Source organism: Rutilus rutilus, assembly GCF_951802725.1.
Source record: "Rutilus rutilus genome assembly, chromosome: 14".
Lineage (NCBI taxonomy): Eukaryota > Metazoa > Chordata > Actinopteri > Cypriniformes > Leuciscidae > Rutilus > Rutilus rutilus.
The window spans coordinates 33,862,603-33,883,925 of record NC_140219.1 but is presented as its reverse complement, the minus strand read 5'-3'; the positions used below and the strand labels follow the sequence as shown (position 1 = coordinate 33,883,925).

The 21,323-nt window shown below is 42.1% G+C and overlaps 2 protein-coding genes across 3 annotated transcripts; one reads left to right on the top strand and one right to left on the bottom strand.

Annotated features, from left to right (window-relative positions):
- Positions 1–52: 52 nt before the first annotated feature.
- On the bottom strand, positions 53–12,871 carry pofut4 (protein O-fucosyltransferase 4). The gene is made up of 4 exons (XM_084430020.1): positions 12,754–12,871; positions 6,704–7,376; positions 2,669–3,291; positions 53–1,087 (listed from the first exon to the last, which is right to left on the bottom strand). Exons 2-4 carry the CDS (start codon positions 7,367–7,369, stop codon positions 940–942), a joined length of 1,437 nt encoding a protein of 478 aa, XP_084286146.1. The 5' UTR covers positions 7,370–7,376; positions 12,754–12,871; the 3' UTR covers positions 53–939.
- Positions 12,872–13,585: 714 nt separating this feature from the next.
- On the top strand, positions 13,586–20,651 carry rab9b (RAB9B, member RAS oncogene family). 2 transcript variants are annotated; one of them, XM_084430054.1, is made up of 2 exons: positions 13,586–13,670; positions 19,962–20,649. In XM_084430054.1, exon 2 carries the CDS (start codon positions 19,984–19,986, stop codon positions 20,590–20,592), a length of 609 nt encoding a protein of 202 aa, XP_084286180.1. In that variant the 5' UTR covers positions 13,586–13,670; positions 19,962–19,983; the 3' UTR covers positions 20,593–20,649. The 2 variants fall into 2 exon arrangements, with proteins under 2 accessions (XP_084286180.1, XP_084286181.1); XM_084430055.1 differs by having other exon boundaries at positions 13,621–13,670; positions 19,930–20,651.
- The last annotated feature ends 672 nt before the right edge of the window (positions 20,652–21,323 follow it).

Genomic DNA, 21,323 nt, shown 5'->3' with positions numbered 1-21,323 from the left:
GCTTAGCATAGATCATTGAATCGGACAAGACCATTAGCATCTCTCTAAAAAAAAAATGACCAAAGAGTTTCGATATTTTTCCTATTTAAAACTTGACTCTTCTGTAGTTACATCGTGTACTAAGACCGACGGAAAATGAAAAGTTGATATCAAAACTCTTTGGTCATTTTTTTGAGAGAGATGCTAATGGTCCTGTCCGATTCAATGATCTATGCTAAGCTATGCTAAAAGTGGTACCGCCAGACCCGGAGATCGGCTGAATGGATTCGAAAACGGTAAAACTCAACTGTTTAACTCTGGGGGAGTTGTAAAATGAGCCTATTTCCACAAAAAGTGGAGTATCCCTTTAAAATCCATGACCCAAACACACAATTATGATGTTCTCATAATTGCATGTGGCCGATATGACAGACTTGCGCTGCACATGTCGCACTGAACTGTATTTTCCTTTTTTGAAGTGATTCCAATCATATTTTAAGCAATTTAAAACCATCATGTTGAACAGTTGCGCATCTGAAGAGAAGAAAATAATCAGTTATTTATCGGCTTTAATATGTCGGCCAAATTTTCTTATCGAGCGGATAACCATAACATTAAAAATAAACATATCGGCCGATACCCATATGGTGACAGATATATCATGCATCCCTAAAAATGTGACCTGATGCGTTTTGTGAGATTCTCTTAAAAACGATCATGCAAATAAACGTTGATCATAACTGAGATCCTTCTGTGAGCAAGCCTGAGCGACTGAGACGCCCTCAGAGCAACATATGCGTTCATAGTGAACATAATGCAGAATACTGATGGGAAATATCGGCATGGAATGAGATTACTGAATGCGAGTGTGTCCGTTTAGTTAGAAATATCACAATATGTGCACAAACTTCAAGAGAGGCTCATCCGCCATGGGTCTTGAGTTTTACCCGAGACGTGACCTCAGGGTCGTCTGGCTCTCCTCACGGCGATGCTCTGGATGTGCTGCCACAGCAGCGACGGCTCGGACTCGTTGTGTCGGATGAGCGACTCCAGACCCTCGGCCTGATCCAGACTCTGCCAGTAGTCCTGCGGCCACATCTGGAGCCAGCTGAGGACACACACACACACACCACAGACTCATCATCAGCTGCCAATGCTGAAACAGCAGCATCAAACAGGAGTCACACCATGTGTTTTTAGGCTGTGTTCACACTTGTAGTAGTTCAGTTCTCTTGATCAGGACCAAAAAAAAGAAAATAATACATTTAGTCCTGGTTTTCTTCACATCCACTGTCATTTTTAACACAGAGCGCACACACACACACACACAAAAATCCGAAACAATGCTGCTCGTATGCATGTTTATATGATCGAGAACTCGAGAAGAGCTTATAAAATGTGTGAAGGAGTAAAAACATTTGCACACAAATGAAGATTTGCTGCGACGAGACTCGTTTCTGACGCCTGAACCGAACTCTGATGGGCAACATCGCGCCTAGTGGTGTGTGATATTGACAAAAAATTATATCTCAATACTGTCTGGGATTTTATCAATAACCATAATTTGAGGATAATTTGCTGAGTGTTATTGTGTTTGCACCTCTGTCATGGACTCCTAAAGTTCCTGATCTCCTTCATATTCTGTGAGGTGGTCACAGCATTTTTTTAACCTAATTAAATCATGCATGCATCATCTTTTGTCTCAAATTCTTACATTTAATCAATAAATTCTATTAGAATAAGACGACACTATAGTGCTGTAACCAATCAAATCAGTTTTAACAAAATTCCTGTTTGCACTGCAGGGAAACACAGAAGCTGCATGTGAAGTTCAGAAGCTTTTACACAGACTGTATAATGAAGAGGAACATCGATGTGTTTAACCTGCACTTACACATGCAGAAATAATGTTCTCATGTCTTAAACATAAAATGCTGAATATTGAAAAGATCCTTTAAATGTGATATTTAAACTGCCAGTAGGTGGCAGCAACTCACTGTTCATGAGCGAGTCATTGAATCAATCATTCATTCAATTGATGCGTTCATTCAGTAATGTGTTTCTCAGAGACGCAAAACAGTCCTGTGCTTTTGTTTGGAACTATCTTCATTGGTGAAATGGAGCAAAAACAGGCAATATTGTGTCTAAAATGTTACTATTACTAATATTAACTTGTTTATTGAACTTGTGAATCAAAACCACATGCTGATATTTGGAGAAGATATTGGCACTCTTAGTGTGATTTTGATTAAATATATTAAATGATATAAAAGACATATCGCAGACAATATATATCGCACACCCCTAGTAGCGCCAATGAGGAAAAACCAGGTGTTTGAGCATTCTGTCCTCTTTAGCGTCGCATCTTGTGACATCACGTCCTGTTTTTGGTTCGTTTAGGTGTCTTTGGTCATTGTTGGATTCATATTTCAATCGCACCACACCAGAGTTTGTTATCATCAGCGCTCGGATTCGCCTCCATGGTGCTGGCGTTACTGAGATAAACTAAACGCTATTGGCTATTTGAAAAGGGGGAGGAGCCATTCAATACGTCCCGCCTTAGCTTCCTGTTTCAGCGGAAATTACGTCAACGCATCAAACCGAGCTGCGCGGTCCAAGACACTTCAGTTGGTCTTTAAGAGTGAAATGCACAGATCTATCAAATGGTGATTCTGAGAGCGGTGTTCACCTGTCATTCGGGTCGAGGCTCTCCACCGGTCCGTGTCCTGGACTCGGCAGCGGGCAGCCCATGTGTGAGCTGTTGGCCATCTTCGGCTGAGGCGGCGGGTTCAGCTTCGGGTTCTTCCGGTGCGCTTTCACCGCCGCCAGACGCTCGTTCTCCCGGTCACACACAAAGCACTCGAAGCCGTTCAGGTAGTTGGGTTTGCTCATGTCATTGACGCCCCACTCTCGGCTCTCCAGCCCCTCCAGCAGACGCAGGTTAGTGATGCGACTGGGCGTTTTGTACTCCAGATAACGCGAGTACGCCTCGTCGTCTTGATCCAGAGCCTTTATGAACTCCGCCAGCTCTCGAGGAGAGGGAAAATCATCCACGAGGATAGCGGAGCGATTGTTGGGCAGCCAGTCGGACACCGAGGATGAGCCCCTGTACACGGGCACGCAGCCCTGGTGCATGGGCCGCCACAGCTTCTCAGTCATGTAGTCCGGGCACAGGCCGTTCTCCAGCGCCAGGTGGAACTTATAGCGGCTCACGAAGCGCATGAAGCGCGCGTCCTCACCGGTGGCTGTGCTCGTGTCCTCCAGGTGCTCAGGCAGGGGTCTGTTGTTAAGGCACTTCCCATACGAGTCAATCTGAGGAGGAGACACAAGTTACTAGGGCTGCACAATATATCGAAATATTGCAAATGTATATATCACGATATGCATATCGCAACGGCTTGCAATAACTGGAGTCATGAACACAAGACAAAGAGAACATCACTCACTGCTCTTGGCTGAATAACTTTTGTAGCTTTAATAAGAATCAGTATATTTAATTCATACTGTGAAAACCAGTGGTTTACTGTGATTAGAACATGGGCTAAAATCACTGTAAACTTCACTGGGCTTACTGATTTTATAAAACACTTCCTATACAGCTGGCAAGGTTTCACAAACTAAACACAGCAACAAAAGTGTAACACAAACGCAGTGGGACAGTTATAATACTGATGTGATGAGGTCACAGGTGTGTGTTTATAGAGTATTTCGCCATGGCTTTAAACTAGGGATGCACGATATATCAGCCACCATATCGGTATCGGCCGATATAGGTTCATTTTTAATGTTAATGATCTTCAGACGACACACAATTTAAAGAACGCAGACACAGCCGGATCATTTCCATAATGACCAGACCAACGCAATTTACCAGTTAGCATCTGGTTAAAGGGATACTTCACCTCTGGAAAGATGAATGTGTATTTAAATTGGGTCATTTATGTAGAAGAAATGTGAAATTATTTTTTAATTTGGAGCCTTCTAGACTGAGAAAAGCCAGAAAATGTATTTTTGGCTTATGTCGATGAAAGACAACAACTCCCAGAATGCACTTGCTTCGCTGCCCTAGGAGGCCACTCCCAAGCCACGCCTACCGGTAAGAGCGCACAGCAGTTAAACAACAAGACTAGGCTACTAGTGAGTCTCCGTGACCACAGTCTGCCCGGGTTTTTGAGATCACACAAAATGTCCGGGATTCGGCTTTTGCGTTCTACAGTCGCCACTCATCATGTTTACTGTGGCGAGCAGGACGAGACTGAGGGCCGCGGGAGAACGGCGCGAGGCCGGTGGCGTGATTACTGATGCAGACGCCCCACCGGTCTCGTATCTCTCACGGAGGAGCGGGGATATTCTAAGCAATGTTAAAACGCACATCAACCGATCACTTGTTTATGTAAACACTACATTCAGATCCACCAATCGGAATTAATTCAGTTAGATTGAAACAAAAGGTGTGCATGTAAACAATGAATAGCGACTGCAGAAAGCAAAAGCCGAATCCCGGACATTTTGGATGATCTCGACGGCCGGACATGTCCGGGAAAAAGAGGATGGTAACCCCTACTACTCAGCTTTCTCCACAGAACAAGAGCCTGCTAGCTTAGCTTCCAAAAAAAGACGGCTGACACTATGGGCCCTATTTTAACGGTCTGAAACGCAAGTGTCAAAGCGCAAAGCGCAAGTAACTTTGTGGGCGGGTCTTGGCACTGTTGCTATTTTCCCGGCGGGATAAATGACTCTTGCGCCCGACGCAAATCTAAAAGGGGTTGGTCTGAAGTAGCTTCATTATTCATAGGTGTGGTTTGGGCGTAACGTGAAATAAACCAATCAGAGCGACATCTCACATTCCCTTTAAGAGCAGGCGCGCTTGTTCAAAAGCGAATTCCTATTATAACGGCGGATTCCTATTATAACGGCGGATTTGCCAGGCGCACGACAGGAGCGGTTCAAGGCCGAGGAGACCGACGCTCTCGTCAGGGACGTTGGGGATGGAGAAACACACCCAAATTAACTTCGGTTAAACAGGCGTATGATAATTTGGGTAAATGTGTAAGCTAGATGTATGCTTTTATAATAAAATGTCTATCTATCTATCTATCTATCTATCGTAATAATGTATGATTTGCAAAAATGATAACTGCTGCGTCTGTGTAGATGAGAGAAGCAAAGTGTATGCGCGTTGTGCACACGCTACATTGATTAAGGCCAAACATGCGCCCTTAAAATAGCATATGAATAACATGCGCAACGCGCCACTGACTTTAAACTGTTTTTTTTTCGGTCAGTGGCGCAATTGTTTTCTAAACCTGCAAAATAGCATGAGGGAACGTTTGCGCCGGAACACGCCTCCTCTTTGCGCTGAACCGCCCCGGGGAGCGCAAGTGTATTTCTTAGTTAACCGACGTGCTTCTGTGGAGGGAAAGTCCGCTTTGCGCGGGTGCAAAATGATACATGCGTCGGTGTACAAAGTCAATTGCGCTGGGTGCAAGATAGGGCCCTATGTGTACATTCTGTGAGTGAGATCCCCCTATGGGCGGGTTGAACACATTCGGAACAGCTCCTACTACTGGCTGTAGTCTCTCGCCTCTGGCCAAAAAATCCTCTGATGACGCAAAATTAAGATTTTTGCGTCATCTGAGGATTTTTTTCCAGACAAAAAAATACATAAATCTCTCGTCTCAGGGGCATATGAGGGTGGAAAGCATGGTAATTCGAAAATACTACAAGTTTTCTACTAATACAAAGCTTAATGCTAAATCCTGAAGTATCCCTTTAAGACATGCTTTTTTGGCGGTAAATAATACCAGTAAATTGAGCGCAAACATTAGTAAATCATCTTGCATGATTCATTTAAATTCTCTCCTCCCATAAATATTGCGTCTGAAAGGGAAACTCTACACATGCATGCAATAAGGTCAGCTGCTAACCTAACTAAACTAACCCTGTCCACGCCTTTTCAGCGCTAATTTTACACTGCGTGTCTTTCGTAAACCCTGACAGTAGTTTTCTAACGCCAAAAGAGGGTTTGCACTGGAGCTAGATGTTAGTAAATCTGGCACAAAATATTAATCGATATCATAATAGTCACCCTTCTTGGCGTGAACTGGTTTTTAGTGTTTTAAGATAAAAAAACACAAAAACATATTTGACCACCTCTGGATGGACACTCAAAGTCTAAGCTAAAAATCAGAAACTAGCAAATTGGGGCTACGGTGTTATGGTGTTCTTGAAGTCTCTAAGGCACTTGCCATTTGAATATTTTTACTAATGTATGAAAAAATTAAAACTGATGTTTTGCATTTGAAATCTCTTAAAGTCCCCCTGTGGTGAAAATCAAGTTTAATGTTGTTTATATGTCTAGACAAACCGTGTGTAAATTCATAAGTCGACAGCATTGCTGAGTATTTCCTCCTTAAAACTGCAGTGAACCAAAGACAGTCTCAAACACACGCTTTGAAATCGCTGGTGTTTCTGACATCACAAACTACCTTGTAACCAATCAGATCAACGTGTGATCGTCAACCAGTGGATCTCTGAGCTGAGTGAGTGAGTGGAGGCGGGGCTCATTTGCATATTCATAGAACCGCGCATACTAAACGAGGCAAGGGTGTCGAGTTACATTCAAGATATTTTAAAGCATGAAGATTTTCCAAAGAAAAAACGTTAAATATGTCATTTTGGTGGAGTTTTAAGGGATAAATGATTGACTACAGGGAGTACTCACCTCTATGTGCTTCATGAGCTCTTGAACGTAGCGGTCCCGGTCTGAAGGCACATCACAGTGGGACTGCATGTAGAGCACAGGGGCGAGACCGGCCCGTCGCCAGCGGTTCTTCTCCAGCAGGGGGACAGCCGTCGGCGCCAGAAGATAATCCAGCGAGGGCAACCACTGCAGCGTTAGCGGATAGTCCGACTCCCGCCTGAACGTGGCCGTGTAGTTAAACAGCCTGATCCCGACACTGTGCGACAGAAGGTAGTTGTTCATGGGAGACTCCTCGTGGAAAAGCGCCCAGGTTTGATGGGGCATTCGTGGCAGCGGAGCCTCGTACGCACGGAAGTCTGTGCCGTAGAAAATAACGGATGCCGTGCGACGATACAACTGAACTTTCCGGTTGCTCGTGACTAGGCAGGACGAGCGGGAACAGTCCACACGCTCCGTGTCTCCTGGGAAGTGTGGGAAGAGATTGGCGCTCCACCACAGGAGGATGGGCAGCTCTTTGTTGGGCCGAGGGTCAGTGTTTCCAGGGCCGCGGTAGGAGCTGACTGAGGCGAACTCCATGTCAGTGAGGGCACTCTGGGGCTGGAAAACACCCCCGTCCCCTGCGTCCACCGGCCCCTGTGGCCCGCAGAACAGCGGGAACGCCGCGATAATCCACAGGCGGAGCGCCATAGCCAACCTGAGGAGGGAAAGGACACGCGAGTCACACTTCCTGCACCCTTAAACTTCATCTACACGGGACTGTGAATATTATTAAAGTCAGCATGAAACAGAAGTTGCACTATTATGCCGTATATCTGAGAGAAACAGAGTGCTTCTCAAACAAGAGCAAATGTGGAGCAACCAATCGGAATGTAGAAGTCCTCCGCCTGAGAGGATACAAGAGAACACATTCCTGTAAACATTGGTTCCGACCACATTAGTTCCTAAGCAAAATGGAGGAAAAATTTATCATTTCTGTTGCGGGTTTCCCGTTATTGTACGACTTGTCATCCATAGTGTTGTCAGTTTGATTAGAAAAAGCCGCGCAACACTAATAGGCAACATTTTCACGCTAGAACTTCTTTGAACTAAAAACGCTTGTTTTTTTTCAGTGGGAATGCACTTCATTTGTTTAAAATAATAATGATTTTGACCAATTGCAGCTACGTTTTTTGCGGCCCTTTTAAATAAAGTAAAAAAAACAAAAAAAAACATGCATTCTAATCTACGTCAGAGAGTCCCCGAATCTTTCTCCGGCGTCGGTGGCAGGGCGGCGAGAGCGAATTTTGCCGCTCTCGCCGGCGGCGGTGTGAACGTACAGTAAGGGTACGTTTACATGACAACGAGTTAAAGCGGAGAAGTTTTTCCTTTGAGTTTTCCGCGTACAGACGACAGCATTGTCAGAACGATCCCCATTCACACGGATCCGCGAAAACCACTAAAAACCCTGTATTCTGCTGCCAGGACAGTTGATGGCGATGAAACGCTATAGACTGAACACGTAATACGCATGTGGATGACATCATTAGCGTTTTTGTTATTTACACAGAGATCGTTTTCAAAAACATCCACATCGAAACCGGTTTTCAAAAGTTTGCGTTGTCAGGCACACAAAACGCTGTTGTCATGTAAACGAACAGCCAAAACGGATAAAAAGTGTTACATTTTTAGTTGAAAACTGTGATGTGTAAACAACCCCTAAAATAAAAATTAAGTCATCATTTACCAGCCCTCAACAATACGAGTAAATCACTCGCAGATGCGACCAAATTTCATGCTAGGCGACAAAAAAAAAAAAAAAAATCTTTAATTAGACATTGGCTAGTAAATTGTACGATTTCAGTCGCATGTGATTGAGTTTGAGGCAAAAATAAATAAATTTGCTTGACTAAGAGCGCCCTCTGTCGCTCTCTCTCTCACTCACACACACTGAGAGAACAAGAGAGGCTTTTACACATGCCGTGTCAGGAGAACTGAGGCTGTCCCGATTGGGCCAGTGCTGCATCGTCATTAAAGTGTATCATTTGTGTGCGTTTTTAAGCCTGGCCATTTTAAACATTCAAGAGAAAAAACACACGAAAAAAACTCGCACATCCGAAGCACTCACTCAGAAAACCGCGTCTGACAGCACTTTCACCACGTCTTGTGCTTGACCAGACAATTTCACAGACCATTAGGTCAAAATATCCGTCTTGGCGACTCTGGCGAGTGTCCTAGTAAACAGTCAGTTATGTTTTAACTGAACGTGAACAGTCGAGAAAGTAAACGCACGTATATCAGTATATTGGATCCGTGCATTCGCTCTTAAAGTGACAGATGCCTAATATTCCTGCTGTTGTCTGTGTTTATAATGTTAATCAAACAACAAAAGACTTGTAAAAAAAAAATTACTCAATGCTCTTGACTGAATAACTTCTGTAACTTTAATAAGGATTTATATAATTTAATTTATAAAGTGAAGACTATGCAGTGTTATTTCACATTTGATTATTCAATTTTTGTACCTAATCTACCTGTAGATTATCTGTACTGTTAGATCAACCTGAAAAACCTGAAAAGCACTGTTTATTTAATTTCTATTGTGTTTATTTGTGCTATTGCTTGTAGTGTCATTATTTTTCTTAATTTATTACAGACTGTTTACTTGTGTTTAATAGTAGCCTATTTAAAATTTACATTTTATACTATATTTATGATATATATTTTTTTACATTTACATTGTTCTTGCAAAGATGCAAAAAAATAAAAAAATTTTACAATCCCAGCAAACAGGGGACGTCCCCCGGACGTTTCGAACGTCCCCTTAGGTCCGCTTTGTAACGTTCCCGAGCGGACGTTCGGAGGACGTCCGCATTTGGTCTGCTTTGTAACGTTCCCGAGCGGACCTTCGGGGGACGTCCGCATTTGGTCCGCTTTGGAACGTTCCCGAGCGGACCTTCGGGGGACGTCCGCATTTGGTCCGCTTTGGAACGTTCCCGAGCGGACCTTCGGAGGACGTCCGCATCTGGTCCGCTTTGGAACGTTCGCTGATGGACGTTCTGAGGACATTTATCCGTGCCAGTTTGCGAACGTCTCCCTCACATGCCATTTCCATGACAACACACAATCCAGTCGCCCATGCCTTTGATTTTTATCATTAGACCGGACATCTTGCAACTCAGACAACTAAAATATAAACCCATATTGGATTTAAAAGGGGATTTGTTTATCCATTAAATTAACTGTGATAATGGATTTTATAACTGAAAATAAACTATAGTAAAAATATTATTTAAATTAATTGTAAAATTAAGTTAATGTTAAAAATGTTAGTGTTTTAATTGTAATGTTAAGATAATAACTTTCATGTTACTTATAACTTCTATCACTAATTAAAGATGTAATCAAATCACGAGTCTGTTTTCAGCCAATATAATTTAAACATCAAAAACATGAGAATTGATTGAATAGCCTACAATTGATTATTCCGCATGAAGAAAATAAGGTTGAATCTCAGGAGCTCTAAAATAATGCATCGACTTCACATGATGAATGCAGCCGAGGAAAATGCGAAGAATGGAAAAGCACATGCTGGAAAGAAAGTGGAAAATAACACAGGTAAGACAAATGTATCCTAATTTAGGCTAACTTACCTGTAAAAATGTTGGTCAGGGCGATCGAAGTACTGGTTTTATTCAAAATAAGTTATTTTAGGAAAAATATTATTCTAATTATTGCACTTAAGACTGATAGCACATTGCATTTCAAATAACAAAAAAAAAGTGTCATAGCTACACACTATAATTTTGGCAGAATATGCCTTCCATAACACACCAGCAAGTTACGATCAAATGCACCTAAGCGAGTGACGTCATTCATTATGCACGCAGCATGTATCCATGTATCCATGGCAACGCTCAGCTGTAGTGACAGTTGACGGTCCTCCTCAGACGCGGCCTTGTGTTTTCCCTTTCGTCTGTCTTAAAGGTATTTTTCATTTTTAGATTAGTATACATTAGTTATCGTAACCACTATACATCATTACATATTATGAAAATTTGACTTTTTAAAACGTTTGCTGAAGTTGTCCGCCGTGTACCACTGCTAACCGTTATGCTAACACTACGAAACTAACTAAACTAACTTAGCTGCTAAGTAAATGTTGCTGAAATGAGACGACGTTATATTTCACATATTCATAGACATATAAAATCATAACACTACTGAATGTGTTAATTTTGTTGTTTTAGATGCCAGGGGGAAGAATTGCCAACGGACTAACCCCACAGCTGACCGACCGAGACACACACAAACACACAGCTGCCAGCGCGTTTGAAGCAAGCGGCAACCTCCTCGTCTCTCTCTTGAAACCAACACGGAAGGATGTCTGGCGAGTAAAATAAAATAATTGTACTAGCCAATGGCGACTTTAGCTTCAGTGTGTCCGTAGAGGGTTGATAATACATTACATTTCGGTTTGTTTTTCCCCAAACCCGATCATAAACCCCCAGAACACTTGTAATATACGACACTTGTCGCATTGAATCATTCTGGGATACTTTTGCGCCTTTTTTTGCATACATTTTTTAAATTTTTTTTTATTCTCCTTTTGTGGCGCGTTTTTTACAGTCTATGGTTTGAAGACACACACACACACACACACACACACACACACACACACACACACACACACACACACACACACGGAAAGAGCACAACACCTTTACAATTGTTCAAATAAATACTTTGTTCCTTACAACGTGTCTGTTTTCTTTGGTTAGCCAGAAGTAAAATAAAATAAAAAAGGATGTTAAAAGGACTTCTAATGAACGTTCTGTAAAGGTCCCCGAATGTTTTCCAAACGTCCCACGAAGGTCCCTTGGGACGTCGCACGACGGTCCTGCAAACGTCCTGCGAAAGTCCCCCGCGACGTCCTGCGAACGTCCTCCGCGACGTCCTGCTAACGTTTAAAGAACCCCTACACGAAGACGTCCAGAGGACGTTCGCAGAGGACGTTCAGGGACGTTCTAGGGACGTCTTTTTATTAGCTGGGATGTCTGGCGAGTAAAATAAAATAATTGTACTAGCCAATGGCGACTTTAGCTTCAGTGTGTCCGTAGAGGGTTGATAATACATTACATTTCGGTTTGTTTTTCCCCAAACCCGATCATAAACCCCCAGAACACTTGTAATATACGACACTTGTCGCATTGAATCATTCTGGGATACTTTTGCGCCTTTTTTTGCATACATTTTTTTAATTTTTTTTTATTCTCCTTTTGTGGCCCTAAAAAGAAAGACAGGCATACAGCAGTAGAACAACACCAGGGTAAGTAAACGATGACTTAATTTTCATTTTAGGGTGAACTGCCCCTTTAACAATTCGTTCCCTCATTTCTGTTGTGTTAAATTAACCGGAAGAACTTAAAACACTGTTTATTTCATTGGCATCTTTGTTCTGTTGTATTTATTGGTCTTATTTCTTGTAATTTGTTCATTTTAAACCATATTAGCCTAGTAGTTTTTGCCTTGGTATATCGAAATAAAGAACTGAGAAATTACACTGGTATCTAACATTTTAATGTCGTACTAACCTTATTTATCAGGATACAAGGTTACATTGGTCAAAAACAACGAAAACTATTTTTTTAATTATTTATTTATTTTAAATAATTTATTTTTTAGCAGGTCCAGTGAAAACTTTGGGCAAGTAAAAATCTGAATCACTGACCCATCCGGGTGAGTAAATAACCTTTAGAGTTGAGCACTGTTAACTATTCAGAGTGTTTGAAGTACATATGAAGTGACTTAATAAACATGCAGTGATCGAACAGAAGAAGATGTGCAAACACAGTCATCCTAACGTACAGCATTTTGGGCATTGTGCTCTCAAAACCTACGAGGTGCCGAATTTAGTCAACATCTTTGAGTATCACAGTACCAAAATTCAGTGAGCAGCCTACATAATAATAATTTTGGGCATCATATGCAACTATTGTTGCTAAAAATGCCTTTTGTGTTACAAGCACAGCCAAACACGAATCTACAAGCACATTTCCCACAAACACAGACGCTCGTTTTCCATGCTTTCTTACTTTAGTTCAGGACCGACGCATGTTGTGTTGTTGCTTTCCCACTGTTTCTCCTCCTGTAGGATCAGGATCAGGGTCAGGAATGATGCTGTGGCGTGTGAGTGCTCTTCCTGCTTTGAGGAATGACAGAGGGAAAAGCTGAGCATTACTGCCGCCTACAGTTCTGGATGAGATGGAGACACAGAAGAACTGCATGAAACTCTGCATCTGACTTTTAATATTTCTCATTTTAACTTGTGTAATTAAACAATTAAATAAAATTATACATGAAATAGAATTTTGCTGAACACTCTTTATTATTGCATTCACAGTAGAGGAATACAGAGCCATCACAAATAAATATACGAAACAGAGCGAAACAAATCAAATCTTTTTCATTTAAATTTTTTTTTTATTATTATATATCTAATACATAAATTATCTTTTTCAACAGCTTTTTCTCACTTTACGGTTGTTCTTTATCGAGATTATTGTGTCAGTGGAATTAAAGATTAAAGTCAGTGGAAAAAGTCTTATTTTGGTACAACAACTGACATGAATTTCATTTTCAAAAAATTTATTATATTGTTCTCCAATAAACCATCATGATTCATGTTCTATAAACAAGACCATGTATCAGTTATTGTGTAAACAACAACATCAAAATGAATGAAAATAATGAGCATTTTGGACTAAAAATGTTTTTGTAAGTGCAACTGAAAAATAAATGTAAGATTGTTTCTGACTGATCTACAGAAACAACATAATGGAGAAAAACCTTGCTTGAATTACAGGATTTTTGACCACAATTTCTGAAATTTGCTGAGCAGTGAGCACTCACACACTCACACACGCGCGCTCTCTCTGTCACACACACACGTACGCGCACGAAGCGCGTGAAATCTCTGCAGACAGCAGCACTGCTCCCGGTACAATATGAGGTAATTCAGAGAGTATTTTACATCATTGAAGTCTTTTAAAACCAGAGTGATTATTTTCCACAGCGTCTTATGTCTCCTGTGTGTAAGGTCGCGTATGTGTAACAGTGCTGAAGTTAATTAAATAAAGCATCCAAACCTGTGCTAGTCATGGAGCTATATCTAGCTAACGGGGCTGAGGATGTGTGAATGATTAATGACACCAAAGGCGAACATAAAAATATCAGTTGTGTTTACTAGTCATAGTACAAGCTGAATTGGAGTAATAACAGACAGAGTAATAAAGATAAACCATAGCTTGAGCACTCGTATGCTAAAAACACAGCTGTCATGCACGTGTGCGCATGCGCAGGGAGCGATCATATGTTTCCTGCTCTTGGTGTATTTAAAGGCATAATACAAGGTTTTTGGATTAAAATATCCAATAAATCACTAAAACGGTGTTATATATCTTTGACTTGTGTATTTACACTATCCCAAATGTCCCCACAAATGTTTAAATCCAGAGGAATCAGCTATTTCAACCTAATGTGTCAGGTCAAATTGGGTCCTCCCATGAAATCTGGTCTCTATCAACTGTCGGTTAATGATTATACTAAGTACGTTAGCCTACATACGAACGATATTAGGCTAATTTAAAATGTGTATAGCTTACTATATAGTGTATAAAAGCAATTGAACGTTATTTATTTTACCTGATAAACTAATTAGGACTTTAGTTTGGTTTTGGCCAAAATGTAATCAAATTTAAGGCCATAAAACTATTAAAAAGTATAACAAAAGTGTAAACTATAATTTTAAGAGGTCTTACATTTCGGGACGGCAAAAAAGAGGTTTATTATACTTAAGTCTATGATTTCATTTAATAAATGTGAGCGCCTGTGGTTTCAGAGCATTTCGCGGTCAGTGATACGACACATTTATGCCAACTGACATTATGATGCACCTTTGATGAGCTGTCAATGTTTACGTTATGGTTTTTATATTTGAATATATTCTAGATGGTTGTAAGAGTGCGCATTTTAATGTAATCTTCTGTTTATTTTATGTCTCCTTTTGAATGAGCAGCTGGAATTAGCAAAGCATCAGACATTTCAAAATAAAAGTCCCTGTGTATTTCGTTCCCTGCGCTTTCGAGAACGGTCACTTGGTATTGCGTAGCTAATACGCAGTGGGGACGCAATGTAAAACGCTGCACTATTAGCAACTGACTCCGTCCTGAACTGGAGCCTAGGGCAACAAGCCTGAGATTCACAGTAAGACACGAGCCACTAATAAAAAACTCCGGATAGGGATATGAACTCAACGGGGACCAGACCTGAGTCGGGTCGTTATGTTACATATAAGGAGGGCAGGAGCCTCCGGGGGCCAGGCTCGCTCCGTGTGAACAACATTACTTCCTAGGACAGATTTGTGCTTATGGACAGTAAATTCGTGTTTAGATCGATAAAACCACACTACCGTCAGGTCAGACTCGTTAAACGGAGAGGACTCGAGCTTGTTAGTGGGGTACCTCCATATTAAAGTTTTATTACAGTTTTTTGCGAACGACGAGGTCGCTTCTCCCTAGTGATTGGCCAGCCACAGGAGCGTGGTAGGCTGTTATGGCCGCCACATACACCTTGAGCGTGGAGGGGGTGCGTCCCGTGTCCAAAAGCTCTTGAAGGAAAGAGGGCACCACTGGTACCTGACATGTATGGGGTGCGAGGTCCCTAGCTGTGCACCAGCTGGTGAACACTTACCATTTCAGAGCATAGAGGCGCCTCGTAGACGGCGCTCTAGCCTCAGTAATAGTATCTAGGACTCTCTTTGGGAGGTCCCAGGATACCCGCTGAGGGGCCCACAAGTCGGGGCGAGGGTGCCAAATCGTCCCGTTCACCTGTGTGAGGAGATCCTTCCTCATAGGTTAGGCCAGGGGGCTGTGTTCAGCATCTGCGCCAGCTCTGGGGACCATACCTGGGTCTTCCAGAGGGGGGCTACTAGAAGGACTGCGCATCTGCTCCTTCTGCTCCCTCGATGACCTGAGGAATCATCGAAGCGGGAGCGAATGCATAGAGCGGGCGTCTGGGACAGGCATGGGCCAGAGCGTCCCTGTTCTCCGAAAAGAACATTGTGCAGTGAGTGTTGCTCTCTGAGGCAAAGAGGTCGACCTCCACCCTGCCGAACACACTCCGGATCAGATGGACTGCTGGATTTTGGACAGAGCACAGAGTGGCATTTTTAAAAGGACGGAGCGTTGCCCTATATCCCGCTCATACCTGTCAACATTTGGGTACCAAAATACGGGAGACTTGGGGGGATTAGGGGGGAGGGGAGGGGGGGGGGGGGTGGTGGTGCTGGATGGCAGAGGCAGGCTAAATACACATTAATTGCGCAGATATTAACATAAATAAATACATAATATTCAATAGAAATAAACATGAATAAGACTTATCCATGTTTCTTTTTTATTTATTTTTATCGATTGCAAAAATTAACTAGATTAATCACACATTGTTTTCTGATTAATCGCCATTAAAACAACTTACGTTTTTAATATATTTTATAATGTAACAATTTCAAATTCATTCAATCTCCAAATGAATGTAGAAACAGCATTAAATATTTGTCTAACTGGTAGGAAATATACAGAAATGTAATAAAGTTATCAAACAGTTTGCACTGCATACATTTTAAATTATAGGTCAATCCTTATTAAAGTTACAAAAGTTCTTTAGTCAAGAGCAGCGAACGTTTGTTTTCTGACTAACTTTACTGACAGAAAGCTTTATTGGCTGCTGATGGATAATGCAGTGCAGAGCAATGGCCTCCTCCACATTCTCCTCTTCCAGTTTGCCACCAGTCACCAGTACGAAGGAACTTCGTTTGCATGTAAACTGAGAAAAACTGAGTTTTAGGCAGCCGACGTCACCGTACGCGACAGAACTTGCATCTGCGTCAAAAGTGCGACCTATGTTTACGTTTTCATTTGGCTATGGTGATCATGGATGCATTCAGAGCAGTCACAGTTATGTTGGTGCAAACCCTTTTCGTCTGTTTGCATTTGCAAATACAGCTGCTCTATTATGCCGAGGAGCAGCGACTGATTGGCCAACGTGGGCTTGAGCTTCTCGTTACACTGCCACCTACAGGTCTGGCGTGCTCTTGACGGCATATATACACGGGTTCGTGTAAACAAACACTTTTCTGGAAACTGACAGGTGTGCACGATGTCATGTTGGAAAACGGAGAGGGTGAAATGTCCGTTTATGAAAACAGCCGGCCACGTGTAAACATAGCCTGAAATAAAGTCACTGGAAAGAAGGACAATATGTAACATTAATGTAATGATTGTAATGTCTGAGAAGAGGCGTACTGTAATCTGGTGACGGTCCGCGTTGTAATCAAAGATTTATTTCTGGATTTTTGTTGTTGCGATCACATGGTGACTCAGCTAGAATAGTCTTGCTTGTGATGGAGCAGATCCTATTTGTTGCAAATTGCCCTAATTCATCCTCCTTGCACAAGATATAAAAGAAAAAAATGTCTTTACAAGGTGAAATGAAAGAAGAATGGTGACAATCCCGTGTTTCACCAATCCGTGTGCTCTTAGAGAAGGCGTTGTCCTGGCCAAAGTCTCAGGGTCAGTGATAGAGCATCTGACCCACACCAGCCATTATCTGTTCTTCACTGTTTTAAGAAGTTTAGATCGTTCAGAGTTCATCCGCTGTCAAATCAATGTCTGTTTATTTAACCTGGAAAGTCATATGAGCCTTTAACACATAGACTTTTTACATTACAGTTTAGAGATCATTTGTGAAGTAAATCAGTTCTGCCATTTTCCAATTTCCAGAGGGTCCAACTTCACACTACTAACTAGTTGCTTATTAGCATGCATATTACTAGGATATCGGCTGTTTATACTTATAAAGCACATATTAATGCCTTATTGTTTATTCTACATCCCTTAATCCTAAACGTAACAACTACCTTACTAACTTTTAATAAGCAGTTTTTAGGAGTTTATTGAGGCAAAAGTCATAATAGTGAGAATTGGACCCTAAATTAAAGTGTGAGCGAAGTCTGCGAATCATAAAGCTCTGTCGGAGCTGTTTATAGTAAAGGCGCGTTCACACCAAGGACGATAACTATTATGATAAAGATATGGTCTAAAAATCGTTCTAAATTGAAAAGAATAGCAGAGTTCACACACCAAAACTCTGACGATAACGACACAGTGGAGCGATGGCTTTGGAAGCACTTTCAGGATTATGTTTTTCAGCTGATGAACGTCATTGACAGCCAATCAGAATTCACCTACTGAGCTTGAGCATTTAAAGCGACAGGCGATGAAACTGCAGCTAAACACCAAGTTATCGTGGATAAAAGTCTTTTTATATAAAGGTGTTAGTCAGATGTCTGACTGTCACGCAGTGTCTCACACTTGAGATTCGCTCAATTGAGACGTTCTCGTCCGAAATTTTCGCACGTTAAAAAAAAATTCGCATCGGATTCAATTTTCTGCGTTTTTCACAATTTGTAGCAAACATTTTGAAAGGTGTTTTGACAATTCAGAGCCACCGTACAAGCGAACGGCAAAATCCAGAGCTGTTCAGGATCAATTGGTGGTCTTGTTTTTCATATGTGGCTCCAGTATCGCTAGCAAAGCATCAAACTGAGCCTCTGACATCCTGAAGTAAACCTTGAATCCCTCGGGATAATCCGGCAGCGTACTCTCCTTCCTCTCTACGCAATCTCAGGATTGGATGATGGACCCAATATGTCCTAATTTTTTTCTCTTTTTAGGAAGAGAGAGGACAACGAAATCATCCTCACTGCTTGAAGACTCTATTGTTTTGCGAATTGTTTCGCGACTGATTAATTAAACCGATAATTAATACGAAAATTTCTGACTCAGTGTGCGAGGACCTTAAAGTCCCCCTGTAGTCAATAATTTTATCTATTAAAACTCATCAAAATGAAATTTTTCATGTGAACATTTTTGTTCATGCCTTAAAATATCTTGAATGTAACTCGACACCCTTGCTTCATTACAGTATTTACGGTTCTATGAATATGCAAAAGAGCCCCGCCTCCACTCACTCACTCAGCTCAGAGATCCGCTGGTTGACGATCACACGTTGATCTGATTGGTTACAAGGTAGTTTGTGACGTCAGAAACACCAGCGATTTCAAAGCGTGTTTTTGAGACTGTCTTTGGTTCACTGCAGTTTTAAGGAGGAAATACTCAGCAATGGTGTCGACTTATGAATTTACACATGGTTTGTCTTAAAGCATATTAAAAACACCACATAGACACATAAACAACATTAAAAGCTGGATTTTCTTTAAAACCACATTGTGTGATCACTTACACCTGTCACTCATAAGTAAAAAATTGCCTAAATGATGAATGAAGAAAACAGCTTTGCATTTAAAAGATGTTCATGTCTTTCTTTCTTCAGTCGAAAAGAAATGAAGGTTTTTGAGGAAAACATTCCAGGATTTTCTCCATATAGTGACTTCAATGGGGTCCAACGGGTCGAAGGTCCAGATGTGAGTTTCAGTGCAGCTTCAAAGTCTCGACACGATCCAGCCGAGGAATAAGAGTCTGATCTAGACAAACCAGCGGACATTTTATAAAATAATACACATTTATATACTTTTTAACCACAAATGCTCGTCTTGCATGACTTCATGCATTACGTAATCACGTTGAAAGGTCATGCGGAAGAACAGACCTAGTGTTTACAAAGCGAATGTGAAAAGACTAAGTCAAGTGCCATTTGGACGATTTTGAAGTTGGAGGAGAAAATGAGATGGAGTTTTTCACCCTATTCTAGAATTATGAACCAGAACATGCGTGACCTTTCAACGTGATTACGTAATGTGTGTCGCATCATCACAGAGCTAGTGCAAGACCAGCATTTGTGGTTAAAAGTATATAAATGTTTATTTCTGTTATAAAATGTCCGCTGGTTTGTCTAGATCAGACTCTTATTCCTCGGCTGGATCGTGTCGAGACTTTGAAGCTGCACTGAAACTCACATTTGGACCTTCGACCCGTTGGACCCCATTGAAGTCACTATATGGAGAAAATCCTGGAACGTTTTCCTCAAAAACCTTCATTTCTTTTCCATTGAAGAAAGACAGACATGAGCATCTTGGGTGACGTGGGGGAGAGTAAACTATCAGGAAATTTTTATTCTGAAGTGAACTACTCCTTTAATGTGTGAAACTGGCTAATGTTGTGTCACTGTGTTTGCACTTGTGCTTCATGTAGTGTGTATGCTTGTGTCTGCGTGTGTTTGTCAGGCTGCACTGAGCGCGTGCCGCTATGAGTGGGAAGAGCCTCTTGCTGAAGGTCATTCTCCTGGGGGACGGCGGCGTGGGCAAAAGCTCCCTCATGAACCGGTACGTGACCGACCGCTTCGACTCGCAGTCGTTCCACACCATCGGCGTGGAGTTCCTGAACCGAGACCTGGAGATCGAGGGCCGGCTGGTGACCCTGCAGATCTGGGACACGGCGGGCCAGGAGCGCTTCAAGAGCCTGCGCACGCCTTTCTACCGCGGCGCCGACTGCTGCCTGCTGACCTTCGCCGTCGACGACCTGCAGAGCTTCCAGAACCTGGGCTGCTGGAAGAAGGAGTTCATGTACTACTCGGACGTGCGAGACCCCGAGCGCTTCCCCTTCGTGGTGCTGGGAAACAAGGTGGACAAGGACGAGCGCGAGGTCGGGGAGGACGAGGCCAGGGCTTGGTGCGAGGAGAACGGATGCTGTCCGTACTTCGAGACCAGCGCTAAAGACGACATGAACGTGGGGGCGGCTTTCGAGGCTGCGGTTCGGGAAGTCCTGGCCAGCGAGGATCCCATTGATCACGCTCTCCTGAGCAGCTCCATCGATCTTCACGGGAACCGGAAAGTGTCTCGCTCGTCCTGTTGCTGAGGCGTCTTTTGAATTGCTCCTGTCCATGCTAGTGTTGTCAAAAGTACCAACTTCGGTACCAAGTCGGTACTGACATTTGTAATTTTGAGCGCTGTTGAATGGAATCATAAAGGCCTCTGATTGGCCGTTGTGTTCACAAGCTCATCGTACATGTCTGTGATTGGCTACAATGATCAGCGCACGGGAGCGTTTGAAAGCACTAGCAGGACCGATCCGCTGATGGACGCCTGCTTTACAGCTCTATCTGTGCAAGCGCTCGCTGAAGAGCGTCATTGATTTATATTTACAACATGTTTTTGAAGCGCTGATCATTGTAGCCAATCACTGACATATATAATGAGCGCACGAGTACAACGGCCAATCAGAGGCGCTCAACACTGCTTAAAGACTCACATTTTTTAAATTTCAGAATCAACTTGGTACCGAAGTCGGTACTTTTGACAACACTAGTCCGTGTGGACTCACACTCTCCTGCTGATGTGCCTGAGAGCTTTCCGGACCGGACGCGTCTCGTGAGCTACATGTGTGTTTTACCCAAAGTCTGGCACACAACCATTAATCGCGATTAATCGCATCCAAAATAAAAGTCTGTGTTTACATAATATATGTGTGTGTACTGTGTATAATTATTTTGTATGTAATATAAATACACATATGCATGTATATATATTTATACATCATTTATATTATATATAAATATTTTATATATAAATTATATAATTATACACAGT

Coding starts and splice junctions, on each gene's coding strand:
- pofut4 (XM_084430020.1), bottom strand. CDS start 7,369: ATGGCGCTCCGCCTGTGGATTATCGCGGCGTTCCCGCTGTTCTGCGGG. Junction 3,292..6,703: donor AGCTCATGAAGCACATAGAG/GTGAGTACTCCC, acceptor TCTCCTCCTCAG/ATTGACTCGTATGGGAAGTG. Junction 1,088..2,668: donor AGCCTCGACCCGAATGACAG/GTGAACACCGCT, acceptor GTGTGTCCTCAG/CTGGCTCCAGATGTGGCCGC.
- rab9b (XM_084430055.1), top strand. CDS start 19,984: ATGAGTGGGAAGAGCCTCTTGCTGAAGGTCATTCTCCTGGGGGACGGC.